Source organism: Polyodon spathula, chromosome 13, assembly GCF_017654505.1.
Source record: "Polyodon spathula isolate WHYD16114869_AA chromosome 13, ASM1765450v1, whole genome shotgun sequence".
Classification (NCBI taxonomy): domain Eukaryota; kingdom Metazoa; phylum Chordata; class Actinopteri; order Acipenseriformes; family Polyodontidae; genus Polyodon; species Polyodon spathula.
The window spans coordinates 35,348,058-35,363,602 of NC_054546.1; the positions used below are offsets into that span (position 1 = coordinate 35,348,058).

At 35.6% G+C, this 15,545-nt stretch overlaps 1 protein-coding gene across 1 annotated transcript; it reads left to right on the forward strand.

Moving 5' to 3' along the window:
* Window positions 1-7,961: 7,961 nt before the first annotated feature.
* Window positions 7,962-15,432, forward strand: LOC121326213 (CBY1-interacting BAR domain-containing protein 2-like). The gene is made up of 9 exons (XM_041269435.1): window positions 7,962-8,040; window positions 9,529-9,763; window positions 10,147-10,215; window positions 10,544-10,645; window positions 12,362-12,367; window positions 13,187-13,291; window positions 14,031-14,144; window positions 14,379-14,486; window positions 15,302-15,432. The coding sequence occupies exons 1-9, from the start codon at window positions 8,021-8,023 to the stop codon at window positions 15,410-15,412; spliced, it is 870 nt and encodes a 289-aa protein (XP_041125369.1). The 5' UTR covers window positions 7,962-8,020; the 3' UTR covers window positions 15,413-15,432.
* The last annotated feature ends 113 nt before the right edge of the window (window positions 15,433-15,545 follow it).

Genomic DNA, 15,545 nt, shown 5'->3' on the forward strand with positions numbered 1-15,545 from the left:
TAACTGGATGGCACTTGTACTTGCAAACATACTGTAAAGACACTGGCTGTCTATGGCTGGTAACAACAACTGAAGAACAGTTTCTGAACTATATACCTTACCATATGAAAAAAACAAAAATTGAACACAGTAGTTTAGTGTCTGTATATAGAACCAAAATGTAAATATCATAACAAAAAAAAAAAAAAAAAAACCTATGAAAATGAAAACGGTTTGTGTAATTGGTACATAAAGCATCTTGAATTGAAATTGCTTTGTAACAGGATTATTCCTTGAAGGGCAAAACTCTCTTCAAAATTAGGGAAGGACAAAGGAATGAGTTTCTCAGTATCTTACATTTGCCTTCAAATAGAGGTGGGAATCTTATTTATTTATTTTTGTTGCCCTTTGTGATCTACTTGTAACAGGGAGAGGCAGCTGTTATATAAAATAAAACATTTGGAGGACACTGAAAAAGACTAGTCAAAACGTTCAGCTCTATTGAGTGTGTATAGTGATGAATGTCTACATCAAGTTGAAACTACACTCAATAGAGAGCAAAAGAAGTGCATCTGCTGTGAGCCTCCATTCACTATGTGGGCCTCACAAGTACTGTTTTGAAAGACATTTTTAATTAAACAAAATTAATATCTGGTATCGTAGTAGGTTAAAGGTTGGCATGCTTTGCAATGGTGAAATAAGTTGAAAATTACCTGAAAGTAAGGCTTACAAAGATTTCTTTAACCTAGTATAGTACCATTTCATTTTTGAATGAAAATACATGTGTGTACGTGTAACACATGCAAATACAGGATAAGTGAGATTTATTGAATTGGTGCCTTGTAAAGTATTGAAATTCCATGTATTGTCCAGTTTACATTGTGCCAGGATAAACACGCTTGTAACTGAACCACAGGAAATGTGATAAGCCAGTTCATTTCCATAGCATATTCTCAACATCTCCTCACTCATATATCTGGGATAGCAGCCAGATTTGTAAATTTATTTCAGTTCCCTTGCTGTGTTAACTTCAGATGAAATGATATGAACCTTTTCAACAACTGTCAACTTAGAAACAGCCAATGCTCTGTGTTTAAATATTGCTGTTATTAAAGAAAATATTTCTGCACTGAGGTTTTTACACACAGTTAAAAGGCACAATAAAAAAAAGACTGCTTTTCTGCCAGGCTGGTTAAACGGCTATCTTCAGCCCTGAAACAAACACAGTGATCGGACAGTTTAATTTCACTATAATCGTCATGAAAGATTTGAGCTTTGATTTGCCAGAGAGCAGTAATGAGTTGCCATAGATACTTCTTAAAGATATTAATTGAGCAGCAGATTTTAATCAATAAAATTATCCTGCAAAAGCAGGAAACAAACAAAGGCAGATTACGTTTTGGGAGATAAAAAGATTGAATGCATTTTACAGCTTCCTAGTATATTAGCTTCATATGTTTTCAATTGTAGACTAATATGATTTACATATGAGAACAGTACCCTTAAGTGATAACTGCAGCTGAAAATATTTAAAGCATTCCAAAGCACTAATGCTAAGTCCAGAAATCCTTATTCCAATATTGCATGTTTCTGTATAACTAAAGCCTTTTGTTTAGTTTACCTTAGAGAAATTTACTGAAAAAATGTATTATCAAAGCTATGCTTCAGTTTGTATCTATATTCACTCACAATTCAGTACATTCAGACATAAACGACTTCAAATGGACTAAACAAAAATGGTGACAATAAGTTGACTTTATCAGGAGTTCGCCTATCAAAATAAAACACAGAAGTGTTGTTACAACAAATATGCATATTTTCCTGTGGAACTCCTAATGTGCAACAGGTTTCTCAGTTGTTCACTTCAAATGTAATAACTGTAGTGGGTGTTTTTCTGTTTTCAGATAAAATGATACAAATGACATATTGGAGTAAATAAAACCTGAAGTGAAAATTTGGTTAGAGTCTTCCTAAAATGACCCTTCCCTTGCAACTTCAAACAAACCCCATAGCTCCTCTTTCTAAATCTTCAGTGTCGTCAACTCAACTGAGACATGTGCCGTGGTATGAGTGCGGCTCCCAGAGGGAGAGAGGGAGCCTGCGCTTCTGCTGAACAACAAGATCTAAATTACTTCAGTAAATTATCTTTACTTGGTCATCCCTTTGATGTGAGGGATTTTGGCAGATGTACAAGATTCTACTGACCAAACACTGAAATAATGTCTGCCAGGTTCTCTCCCTCTCTCTCTCTCTCTCTCTCTCTCTCTCTCTCTCTCTCTCTCTCTCTCTCTCTCTCTGTCCCTGACAGGGCCCTTAGAAATTGGCAGCAGTCCAAAAGATGCTTCGTTGATAAACAGATTGCTGACCATAAAGCTTCTCTGTGGCTCAGTTGGCCACTAAAATATCTTGTCACGGCCTGTCTTGCTCCTGTGACTTTTCTGTAAAACAGCTTAACCAACTAAAGAAACACAAGTCTATATATTTATATATGGTCTAATAGTAGTAATACAAATACATTTAGTAATAGCATTAATTTTCTCAAAGATATCTGTGAACTGGATATTTTAGTGATGTTTTAAAAGAATAACCTTTGTTAACTAGGCATATTTTAGAAATTGGTTTACATGTAACCAATGTTTTGTCAACCTTAAGAACCTGTTTCAGACAAGTTTGCTGTTTTCTGAGCCACTGCCTGGGTGGCTGCATTAGTGGTTTACTCCTGCCTATCTTCTGATCAAAAGCTGTGTTATAAGTCTAAGTAATAAAAAAAAAGTAATAAAAAAAACATGTCACCGAGGATTAAAACAATAGCGCACTTCCTTCTCTTGTTCACATTTCAAAATTATTTGACTGGCGTGTTTGTTTTTGAAAACATATGGCTGTTTTTTCATCAAAAAATATCCAGCCATTGAAATTGGCAGCCAATCCAACGCTGAGGTCGTCAAATACAGAGTAACGGAAGTGCGAGACTGTACATTTACTTCAAAACAAACATGCTGCCTTCCTTGCCGAGCTGTGTACTGTATTCACTCTAGGTCACTGGAAACAGCTTGCCTAGGATCAGGATTTAGAATTCGCTAGACAATGGGGCTCATGGCGTTGTTTCATCCAAGACCTTCTCTACCTGAAGTGCTTTTAAAACACGCTTTTAATGCCATCATTTATTACCCAATGTTAACAAGCCAACTGGAAACCATCTGCGTCTAGAAAACATCTTTAGTGAACAGCTGTATATAGTTTATCATGTATGCAGCAACAACTGTGTGCAATTAACAGTTTATGAATGTGCTTACTTGTGTTTGTGAATTATGTGTAAAAGAGTATATGAAAGTGCCATTCGTATGGTTGAATTGATTTTTTAAAAAAATGTTTTAGACTTTTTATTTTTAGACATACTGTTTTCTTATTTTTATTTTTATTTTTTGTGACTTGTATAACTTATAAACAACTTGCTGGATTCATTAAACAAATTGTTATCTTCATAAAGGTGGGGGAATGAAACGCAAAAAATGACAGATTGTTATAATACCGTAGAACAGTCTTTACCCAAAATGCATACACACTGGCATTTAAATAGATTTGCAAGCACACTGACATGATTTGCTGTGAAAACCATTAATCCAGAGTACTGCTCATTATTAAAAAGCTGCTGATGGTTTTAGTCCTGCCCAAAGAACTGAAGTATTTATCCCCAATGCAATTAAACTCAATGATGTCAGAGCTCTTTGCTCCATCTTCAATTCCAGTTTCCTATATATCCCTTTTAATAAAACTGAAAAATAAAAGCACTTTATGTCCAGTTGTTATCAGCAGCTGTATAAACAATGTATTCTGGGGTAGTTGAATTTGTTGCTAAACTTGATGCAACCCCCATACTGACCACCTCCGTAAAAACAAATTCATAACAAAACAAAAAAAAAGGCTTGAATATGGAGCATTCTCCCTGCTGCTCTCCATAAAATATACCTGGGGACCTGGGGGCCTGGGAGGTGGGTGGGCTACAATTAAGAAAAAGCCCTGTTCACAAATTCTAGACGTGGATTTATGAATGGGAACACTACTTTTGAGGGACGTCTTAGTGATGAAGTCAATGAAACCTTAGAATTGCGAGGCTCCAAGGCCAATTAAGGTTGTTTATTTTCTACATAGTGATGTAAGGTCCAAGAAAGTTTCTTACATTTTAATGTGGAAACTACTACCATGAAGAAGCCTGTTTTTCAAAATAGTTCTAATTAATCAGTTTCACACTTTTTTTTTTTTTTTTTTTGCTTGTATTAGTAATAGTCTTGGGTATGCACTGTTTTGGCCAAGACAGCCACATTGAACATTGCTTTACTGTGGCTCAAAATTATAGACACAGCACCAATTCCCGCTGTTTTCTTCAACAGTTCTTGCTCTGTATAATCTGTAATGCGTGGTCTGTAAAGTGCCTATACGTAGGTCAATCTGCTCTTTTACAATGCCTTCTTGGTCTAATTTATCTTGCACTGTACATACGTCCACAAACCACACAAATGCAGTGATATATCAATACACTCTCAAAGAATATATTATGTTTTAAAGTTCTGGAGGTCAGGGTTGCTATCTCTTTAGTTGTATTGTTCTGCTACTTTCCTTATCCAAACTGTTTATTTACTTCACCTAAGAACTGGGTTGCCTCAGTGCAACCGTACATCTTCTCATGTGTTACAGCTTACATACACACAAACTAAAGTTAGTACAACAATAACAAATATTTATGAAAGCTGTTTGCTGCATGTATTTTTTTGTGTGAAAAAAAAACATATTTGTCATTCAAAACCATATTTATAGGGATACCTTGCATATTATGAAGAAAATCATACAGAAGCATTTTGTTTTAGGCTTTTTGCCATACATTTTTTTTAAGTGTCAGAAAGTTGTCGGTGGGCTCATTTGAAGAGCTGGCACAGGTCATAATTTCACTATTTGATTTATAGGTTGTCAAACTTGTCATTGCAGAGAGCTTCCTGGCAATGTCACCTATTTCAAACAAGGGACAAAAGTTTCAAATGAACACTGGGCCTGCTTGGATTAACTAGAATCCTTCCCTCTGGAAGGGATGCAGGGTCTTTGTGAAAAGCCCTCTTTCAGAAACTCTTTGGAGTTGTTACTATTGGCAAAGCTATAACAACCACAGACTCTGCCCCAAGCCAGGCCTTCAGTAAGCAGAAGGCTCAGATTGTGATGGCTGAACTCTGTCTCATAGTCAAAGTGGCTACAGACGGTCTAAAGACAGGCTCTTGGGAACTGCTGGAACTTTTCTTTTAAAGTTAAACATGAGTTTTCCACTGAAATGTTACAAATAGGAGGACTATACTAATGGTTAGAGCCAAAGTAATTCTGTACTGTCATTTGAAAGTTTGCTTTCCATGCTTGCTCTATAAATTTAGTATGCTTTTTTGTTATCATATTAATATATATATATATATATATATATATATATATATATATATATATATATATATATATATATATATATATATAATGTATTTCTGAATATAATGAATATTTCTTATCTTACTTTATTTTCCCATTGCGTGTGTAGAAATAATACAGTAATTTGGATGTTGCTTCTTAACATTTGAATTGGATAATGGGTCCCCCCCCCCCTTTCGCTTTCTTGGAAGACCCTATAAAAGAGAGTAGCTAACTAGATTCAGCTATCTTCCTCTAATCTGCTCTGAAGCTTGACATCCAAGATTCAGCTAATCTGCAGCATCAAGGTACGGCGACAAGCTTCCAGTTGGGGGTTATCTCCACACAGGGGGCAGATGAGAAAAACAGACGCTGCCGGCATGTACTAAAGAGCTTAACCTTCCCGGGATGAAGAGAGACAGAGCAGAGAGAGAGAGAGAGAGAGAGAGAGAGAGAGAGAGAGAGAGAGAGAGAGAGAGAGAGAGAGAGAGAGAGAGAGAGAGAGGACAAAGCAGCTCTGGCAGTGTGCAGATGAACAATTATAAAATAAAACAAGCTCAGGTCAGGTTCTAGAGGCTTCATCCTGCAGACATGAGCCCTTTCCTGCTTATTGTTAACTATTGCTTATTGTTGTAAGGTGAACCATGACTTCTGACAAGCTTCTGACAAGTTATGAATTGAGCCCCTCTATTAAATAATTCATGCTACTTCATTACAACACTCATGAAAAAAGGACCTTTTAGGAACCTTTTCTCTGGTTTATTCCAGCCTGTAATTTCCTGTTTAGGGAAAGGAGTAAAAACTGAATAGAGAAAAACTCAAACCACACAATATCTCCCCACCCCCCAGGAGTAAATAAGTCATTTTAGGCACAATTCTATTACAAGTTTGAACAAATAAGAAACACTGCTACTCGAGCAAGACCGTTTGAGTCATTTATTTCTGGTTTGGCAACTTTACTGGGATTTGTATAGCTAGTCCTTTGAGTCACATGACTCTTTTTAAGGTGAATTCTTGACAAAAATGAATGCCAACTTTGGGTTTGTATTACCATTTAGCTATATGCATAGGACCACAATGGTTTTTATAGCAGGTTAATACTTTAATAGTACGCCTTGTTGTCTTTGATAAAGCAGGGAGTTGAATACAGTGCATTGTTTCCATTTCCCAAGTCTATATAAAGGAAGAAGGGAAGAGACCTGCATGGTGGCAAGCATTCTGAGGCTGCTTGTCTGAAGTGTTTATCATGGCAGATTATAGCTGCTGTCCATAGTGGAAAATTGGCAGGCACATCAAAGCATAATTCCCCCTCCATGCCTAACTGATGGTAACACTCACACATCCAGATACAATCAAGGAAGGGAAGGTTTCAAAAGACAGAATGGCAAGGAACACTGTTAACTTTCATCTTGAAAATACTAGGACTACTACCACTACTATGAGGACTACTACTACTACCACTGCTAATACAGTAATAATAATGGTAATAATAATACTGATAAATTGGTAATTTCAGGTACAGTCATGCATTTAAAACGCTATACACATGTATTATATGAAATTATTTTAGATTAGGAAAATAAACCAACAGAAGAATTGTGTTTTTCTAAGAACATTTATAATATACTTACATTTCTTATACATCATCTATAACTAAGCGTGATGCAACGTATTAAAAGCTAAACGCTTACTGAGTCAGGTTTTGACTATTGCACTGCTGAAGAAGATGCTATATATATATATATATATATATATATATATATATATATATATATATATATATATATACACACACACACACACACACACACACACACACACACATATATATATATAATTTCTGATCATGGTTTTGAGTGTGTCTGCGTGGACCATCTATATATATATATATATATATATATATATATATATATATATATATATATATATATATATATATATAGTCAGATGGTCCACGCAGACACACTCAAAACCATGATCAGAAATGCACCAACCAGATGTTTAATGAGGAATGACATGGGCATAATTATCTTAGTAGGGTGTCATTTTGTGACTGAAGGAAACATGTAAGTTGTCATGTAACGGTTGGGTCAATTCCTGTACAATTAACTTTTCATCTAGTACATTAGGGTGCATACCTTATGTGCATACTGTATATAATAACAAAACACACTCCTGGCTACAATGGTTAAACATATCATTAGCATTTAATGATCTGACTTAACTGTTTTTTTAAAAAATAAATGCCAGAAGATTTATTTACACAAATGCATACTGGCACATTTAGTGCATACTGTGTTATGTTAGTTGCATTCTCTGCTGCATCTGGTTTCACTAGCTGCTCATTGATTATTGCGCATGTTTTTTTTTTTTTTTTGTTTGTTTTGTTTTTTGTTTTTTTTAAATCTCACCTTGCAAGTAATTCTAAAGACATGGACGTGCTTCCCTCTTGTGGCGAAATGAAAATCTATCCTTCAAACGATATGCTTAGAGGCTTGAGCATTTTGTTGACATTCCCATGCCAACAGGTTTGCAACATTACCTGTTGCAGGTGTTGGGCTAGTTCCATTTCATTTCAGACAAGTGTATTGATCGCTCAAGCACCATGAACACCCTCCTCTCCAGGTAAGCATTATTTATGCAATATTGTCTTTGAATGTACTTCATGCTAAGTACATTCTGGTTTGTAAGGTTTTTCTGTTAATAACTTTGTTCTAGATTGTTCGTATGTCGATGTATGTTTAGATATGATTTGCAAAGTGCTGATATTTCAATAGACACCTATTAATTTGAGTTTACAAGTGGATTTATTAGTAGGCCTATATAATATTGCTTTAATGTGGCCGGCAGAATGATTCATGTCAGAAGAATGTCATATATTTCTAACCGTCACTGGTGGCTAAAACATCTACAATTTGATTGCAGCTGGCTGTGATCCATACGTCGTTAAAAATGCCATTGTGGTAGTATATCATGCAAAAGGCTAAATTTAGAAAAGCATTATTGGTAAAGCGCTGTAAAATAAAACGGTAACCATGGTAAACGCACAGTAAATTCATAAAACATGTAAAAACCACAGGAGACTTTATTTAAGGGTCGTGTTGCACTTCAGGTATAATTTCACACAAGTTTCCCATAGAGCTGTTGACATTACGTTCCTGTGTCACCTGGCCTTGTTTGACACATTAGTTCGAGCAAGCATTTTGGCAGAATCAATGGAAAGTACCGAGAGGCTGAGCGCCAGGATAAAACTGCAGCGTCCTGACTAAATGAGTACTATGAAGTTTTCTGAACAATTTTTCCTCAAAACAGAAATGTGAGGACTGCTTGGACAGTTTAATCGAAACATTCCTACAAAGGTTGCTTGAAATGCCACTCTGCTTGTGCCAATAATGACTGGTACTTCTCTGCTCTCTCTTTGGAGACCCTGTTGAAGTTTACCAGTTTGACAACCCTGCAAAAGTTTGATTTCCAGTTTTTTTTGTTTTGTTTGTTTTGTTTTTGTATTTTAGGACGTTCACTAAAGCAAACAAAATGTATATTTGTTATTTTGTCAGCGAATATATTTTGTTGTAACTTTTTACTCAAAATAAATACAAATTGTAATTCTTTCAAAGTGGAAACTGCACTCTGTCTCTACTATATTGTGAGTAGGGATATCAAACTTAAATATACTTTGGCTTTTCCTTTTCTTTAAATTTTCCTGCTAGCCAGTAAAAAAACAAAACAAAAAAAACAAAAAAACATACAGTACAGCTAGCTAATGATGTCTCAGGTCACTCGGTCATAAATTCAAATACGAATATGCCTTTCCTCACTGATCCTCTCAATACACCCTGGAGGCCAAGCTGTCGCCCTCCAAGAATTTGTATTGATAATGCAACTGCATATCCCACACTCGCAAATCACTGCTACTCAACATAAAGCAATGCATATCACTAGACGAAATCTGTGCCTCCTAACAACAACCTGGTTGCTATTTATCTATCAATATTAATAATTTGTTTTTAATTGCTAATATGTGACCACAATGGGCACCCTGCTAGAATGTCATATCTGTCACTGAATCTGGGCAGTTTACATTGAAGGATCCTAAGTAAAATGTTTTTTAAGGGATTCCCAAGTGAAGATCATGGAAACCACAGTAGGCCATGCTGAAAAATACCTGGGCCAGTTCTGCACATTGATGGCTTCCTACACTCGGAAAACAGCCAAACTAAGAGACAAGGCAGACCTGGTGGTTAAACAGCTTAGCGATTTTGCCAATACTGAGAATCCTGAGCTGAGAACATGTCTGAAGAGCCTAGCTGATGATTTTGCCATGGTGCAGGACTACAGACAGGCAGAGGTAAGACAGTTCATTGATTAGCGCTTGATGAGAGCTCAATCAGCCAGGACATTGTGTCCTGAGGTCTGTGCAATTGATTTAAACACTGCTAATGTTGGCGAACATAGTTTTACAGACAAAAAGACAATACGAGATTGACATACACTTTTAGAGAAGTTTGGTTTCAAAACCATGGGAAAAAGACTATTTTTATTTTTACTAACTCTAAATTATTGTGAATATATTTAGGTAATATTTTCAAAGGCGATGCAGACACTTTCATGGCCCATTTCTAATTATAAGTAGTCTTCGCTTCTACCAATTTTATAGCCAGCGAACAAACAGCTAACTGCCTGAGGCCTTATTGCTTTACATTTTGACTCATCAGGACTTTGTTTTCTTAGGTGGAGAGGCTGGAAAACAAGGTTGTCATGCCACTGAAAGCTTATGGAGACATTATCAAAGAAAAGCGGGTAAGTGGAGCTGTGGTTACATGACTAATTATCATTAGCAACATCAAGGGACATAGAGGAGCAGTACATGAGTAGTTATTCAGGAGAATCAAGGTTTCCCTTGTGCATTTATAAACTATGAAACAACAGTGGGATACATAGTGGCACATATCTCCTGGATATACAGCCCAGTATTTAGCAATGGTTGTCCTTCACTGTCTATTTTTGTAGTGACTGGACCAGAACGGGACACAGTATTCCAGTTTAAGCTATATAATATTACTGTAGCTCAATGGTATTTTTTTATTTTGTATATATCATTTCATAGTCTATTTGTCATGTTCCCCAGGCAGACATGAAGAAGTTCAACAGTACTCGGAATCATGAGATGAAAGAACTGGAAAAACTGGAGAAGATTAGGCTGAAAAACCCCTCAGACAGACATGGAATTGTATCTTTTTGAAAACGCACAACATTTCTAGTGTATTGTATTGTATTTATTTATTTATTTAAAAACAAATTTGCATTTCATGGCCATTGTCAAGTTGAGTTCAGTTTATTTAAAAGCAGAACTTTCTGCTGGTAACCAATGTGCATAAATTGATGTCCACCCTCCCCATGAAAACTTAAAAGCATGGCAAATTGTAATAAGGCATAGTGAAAGCATGGTACAGCATAGGCAACCATTGTAAAGAATAGCAAGGTATGGTAAAGCATACTAATAAACAGGGTAAATGATGGTAAATGCATTTATAAGGGCTGCAGCAGTTATTTGCAAGCTGAGTAGAGCAGGGTTCTGTTTCAAAGCGATCTGCTTCAGCTACTTGTCTTGTTCCAGGTGGTTGTATTATTTGGTTGTCTATTTGTGTCATGTTCCAGATGGCTGTTTTCTCAGTTGTCTGATTTTGGAAACATGGTGAACATCAGAAAAAACAAACAAACAGAAAGAAAACAGGAAACCAGGAGGAAGTTAAAAGGTCCCAAACCTAATGTGTTAAAAGGTTTGGCAGACGTCAGAGGAGGTGTTTTTGAAAGCAAAAGACAAACGTGATTCAGTCCACATCCAACATAATTACAAATGCAAATGCAGTTCAAATAGGGAATTTGTAAACAACATGAAACCAGTGAAATTAGTACCAGTTGTCCACATTGCACAATCAGGGGCCATATACATGGAAATTGTGGATGTCAGTAGTTGGTTGTGCAACAAAGTTGTTTTAAGTGTAAATATGATAAATCATGTGTCAAATAGAAATTGCTGCATTATTGTTCATTACCTTCACTTGTTGGTGCCTTTAATGTGAAATAATTTACTCAAAAATGTACAAACCCAAGTCAAACATCACTTCCATACACCCGTTTAATGCATATGCCCAAAGACTAGTTATAAAGACATTTCTGTAAAGAAGGTCTGTACAGCATATACACTGTTTTAATACAGTAGAATTATTCTTTAGAAAACTATACAGTTACTTTTAAAAGGTTACATCTCTTTTTTTAAAAAACAGAAAACAATCCACATTCTGTATTATCAGCTGTGGTTTATTATCATTTCAAGGGGTGTCCACTGGGGCTGTAAAGATAGAGCAGATGAAGCAGAAACAAGCTGTTAGTAAGACAGTATTGAGCAGAGGACGCTTGGCCAAGGATAGAGTGACGAGCCTGTAGCATGGAATTAGGTGCAGGCTTAGATGCCTGGGCTTGAAATTAGGATAGCAAAGAGATCCTGTCCAAAGAGCTCTCTAGAGCTTGGTCGAAGGTCACGTTCCTGAGGATATGAACTTTAGAGGTTGTACTGTTTATTATCTTAATCCTCAGTTACAGGTGTTCAGTTGAGTATCAATTCACTTGTGGTTCATTAGATGACAGGCTTAAAGATGACCGCAATGTGCCAGGTGCATTTAGTGAATCAAGGCACATCAATGGATTGCTAAATTATTTTTAGTGATGATTGGCGCTAGTTGAATTTCTGTTTTATATTAATTGTGGTTATAATGTTATTGTAATGAAGTTGCATCTTTCATGCTACTCATTTTACCTTCCAGAAATGCAGCATACTTCTCTATGCATCTGTTTTTTAAATGTATCACTTAATATCCAACTTTTTATGTTTAACAACATTTTTTTTTTAAGAAGGATTGATTTTCCTTAACCATTTTCTTTTCAGTCCCAGGTATGCATCTTGATCAATGATGAATGCATGCCAAGGCTACAATGAAAAGTTTCCAGTCCTTTACCTGCATAAAGGTTCAGTCCTCTTTAGCAATGAGACTGTAGGACTTCTTAAAGCGATTGACAAATTAATGTAAAAGATTGTATTTATTTTACCTTGATTTTACAAGAAAGACACCTTTTGAAAGTGAGACCTGGCCTGTAATGTGGCAAATAAACAGCAAAATTACATTTTATACACACGTCATCCAGTGATGCATGCACCATCAAAGCTAGTTCCCCAAAAAACATTCTAATACTATGGAACATTTCTCTGTTACATTTTCAATTATGCGCTTGAAGTCAAGCATGACCAGGAAGCAATGAAACTAAAACCTTTTTTTTTTTTTTTTTTTCTGCCACTTGCTAACCTGAGTTTAGAAGCACCAGTATGTTAACAAATCGTTAATACAGTGGTAGTTTACCATAAATGGCTTTGTACATAAAGCTTTTACTTCTAGTCACGGTAATTTGCCCCTGTCAGTCTAAAAAGCGCTGAAAGGAGAAAAATACCCATTTAATGTTACAGGAAATAAATGAGAAGGTAAAAAAGTCATGTCTCTATTTATCTATTATCTGTCCTTACCTTGAATAAAAGCTATTTTGCCTGCCAGATTCTTTGATAACCCTGTCAATTAAAGTAGTTTCTAAACAATGATATCAGTTATAAGAATACATTACATTTTCTTCTTTCCTGTCACTGATAAAGTGTTGCACTTTAAGCACGATATCCTCCTTTGTATTGAATCTTCTTGTTTTATGATCCTTTCCTTTTATCCAGGCTGAAGCCAGTGCCCAGAAAGCCTCAGCTGAAGCTTCTCGCACCACACGCCAGCTTGCAGAAACCATGAATGACTTCCAGAAACAAAAAATGGAAGACATCAAGGTACTGTGTTACACAAAAGAATGAATAACACAATAACATGCATTTAGCTTACAAATTTATATTGCTGGTACTAAGAAAGTTTAAAAATATTTTTTACTAAGAAAAACACCATGGAGGGAAAAGCTGGATTAAGAAAGTAAACCCAAAAAATAATGATCTGTTTTTTCTACATGAATTGCTTTATTCTTTAGAATTGAAGCTTGTGTTTTATAGACACCATTGTTCAGTTCTTTTTTATTTATTTAGCCAAATCCTCCCTATCCCAACATTTACTGTGTATGCAAATGTACGTACTGTACATTTATGTGGTTGGGTCGTTCTGTAGCACAGGTTAATTAGAGTAGCATAATCTGAGGATATAAATAGCTGTCTGCCTTCAGGTCTCACATCTTTAGATTTACTACTTTAACTGGTAGAGAACCAAATGTCCATTTATTGCTATTGAGTAAGAATGTAGGATATTTGGATGAATCTGTTCCATCCATCTGTATGTCACACCTTCATTTATAGGCAGGTTGCATGTAGGTCATGAAGATATACTTTTTCGTAATAATTTGGTATGTACAGCAATGGCAGTGATGGATGCATGTTACTAACACCTGTTGCTATTATTAATATCAGCAATAACAGCATATTAAGTTTTTATTATTAAATGAATCAGTCGCATCAAATTATTAATTGCTGTACCTTCGCACCTATATCACTTTCTGTTTTCAGCGAGCTGGTCTTTGTCTTTCAGAAAATTTTCTCAGACTTTCTAACCATTGAGATGCTTTTCCATGCAAAAGCCCTGGAAGTTTACTCCAGCACTTTTCAAAACCTGGAAAACTTTGATATGCAGAAAGATCTGGAGGTAAAGAAAGAAGACTTAACATTATTTCAATAATTAAAGCATGTCACTTTCTTTGACATTTGTTAAATTGTTTACACTTCCCAGCAATAGTATGTGACAGTTAAATACTGAATTTGATATAGTCTGACATGAGTAGAGTTAATAAATTAACATTGTGGTAAACACATTATTAAATATACAAATGCTGTACTATCAATATGATCATTTTGAATTAGCTTGTAACTGATTTTATAGATGTACAGATCAAGGGTCCATATTTATGATGGTACCATTGATTCCATGGCTTTACCAACCAGTAGATCCACTTCTTCGGTGCAACGTGGTCCAAGCCCAACCTGGAGAGTGAGTAATAATATTGTAGCACATGCTTTTCTGTTCAGATATATAATATCAAGGCTAAGGTTTTACCAGTACAGGTTTTTATAAAATGAAAAGTAAAATGAACAAAATACTTATATATATATATATACACACACTATAGGACTGGGTTTGTGTCTATAGTATAGGAGGCAGCGTGTGGTTAAAGATACTGGCTTATAACCAGGAGGTCCTCGATTCAAATCTCAGCTCAGCCACTGACTCACTGTGTGACCGTGAGCAAGTCACTCAACCTCCTTGTGCTCTGTCTTTAGGGTGAGGCGTTGTTGTAAGTGACTCTGCAGCTGATGCATAGTTCACACACCCTAGTCTAGTATCTTGTAAAGTGCTTTGTGGAAATCCCATGCCCAGGTGATACTATTCCGCTAAGCTAGAGCTGCGTCCGGTATATATATATATGTATAGATACTATATAGAGAATATTCATTATTATTATAATATTATAATATAGAGATTTTATATTGTTAAAAGTAACAAATAAGTTATATATATATATTATATATAGATATATATATATATATATATATATATGATATATATTATATATATATATGTCCTCAGACCACTGGTATATATTTTTTAGTTATATTATCCTATTTATTCCAATGGTGCAAAAAAGTACCTATATATAGTTGGATGTATGTTTCAAGCTTTTATGACACATTTTGCCTACCAACTATGCTAACAGCTGGCACTTATCTTATACCATGTATCTGACATTTGTGAGCTGGTAGTACTGTGTTAATGTGTGATGTGAGCTCAGTGTTTCTCTCGCACAGACCCCCCAGAGTGCATTGCGTAGACAGCAGGAAATTGAGGATGAGTATGAATCGGAAGAGGAAGATGATTTAGAGGACCTGGATGAAGAATACGCACGGATCAGAAGATAATAATTTGATAATATATTGTTGTGGGAAAAGAACAATTGCATTTAAAGCTATAGTTTAATATGTAGTTTATAGTGTTATTTGTAGTATTAATAAACAGAAAATAATGTGGATCATGCTTTTTTATATCTGTATT

What these genes read in the sequence shown, in the direction of transcription:
- LOC121326213 (XM_041269435.1), top strand. Translation starts at nt 8,021, where the DNA reads ATGAACACCCTCCTCTCCAG. An exon ending in AGGACTACAGACAGGCAGAG is followed by an intron (nt 9,764 to 10,146) that starts GTAAGACAGTTC and finishes TTGTTTTCTTAG; the next exon opens with GTGGAGAGGCTGGAAAACAA. An exon ending in ACATTATCAAAGAAAAGCGG is followed by an intron (nt 10,216 to 10,543) that starts GTAAGTGGAGCT and finishes CATGTTCCCCAG; the next exon opens with GCAGACATGAAGAAGTTCAA.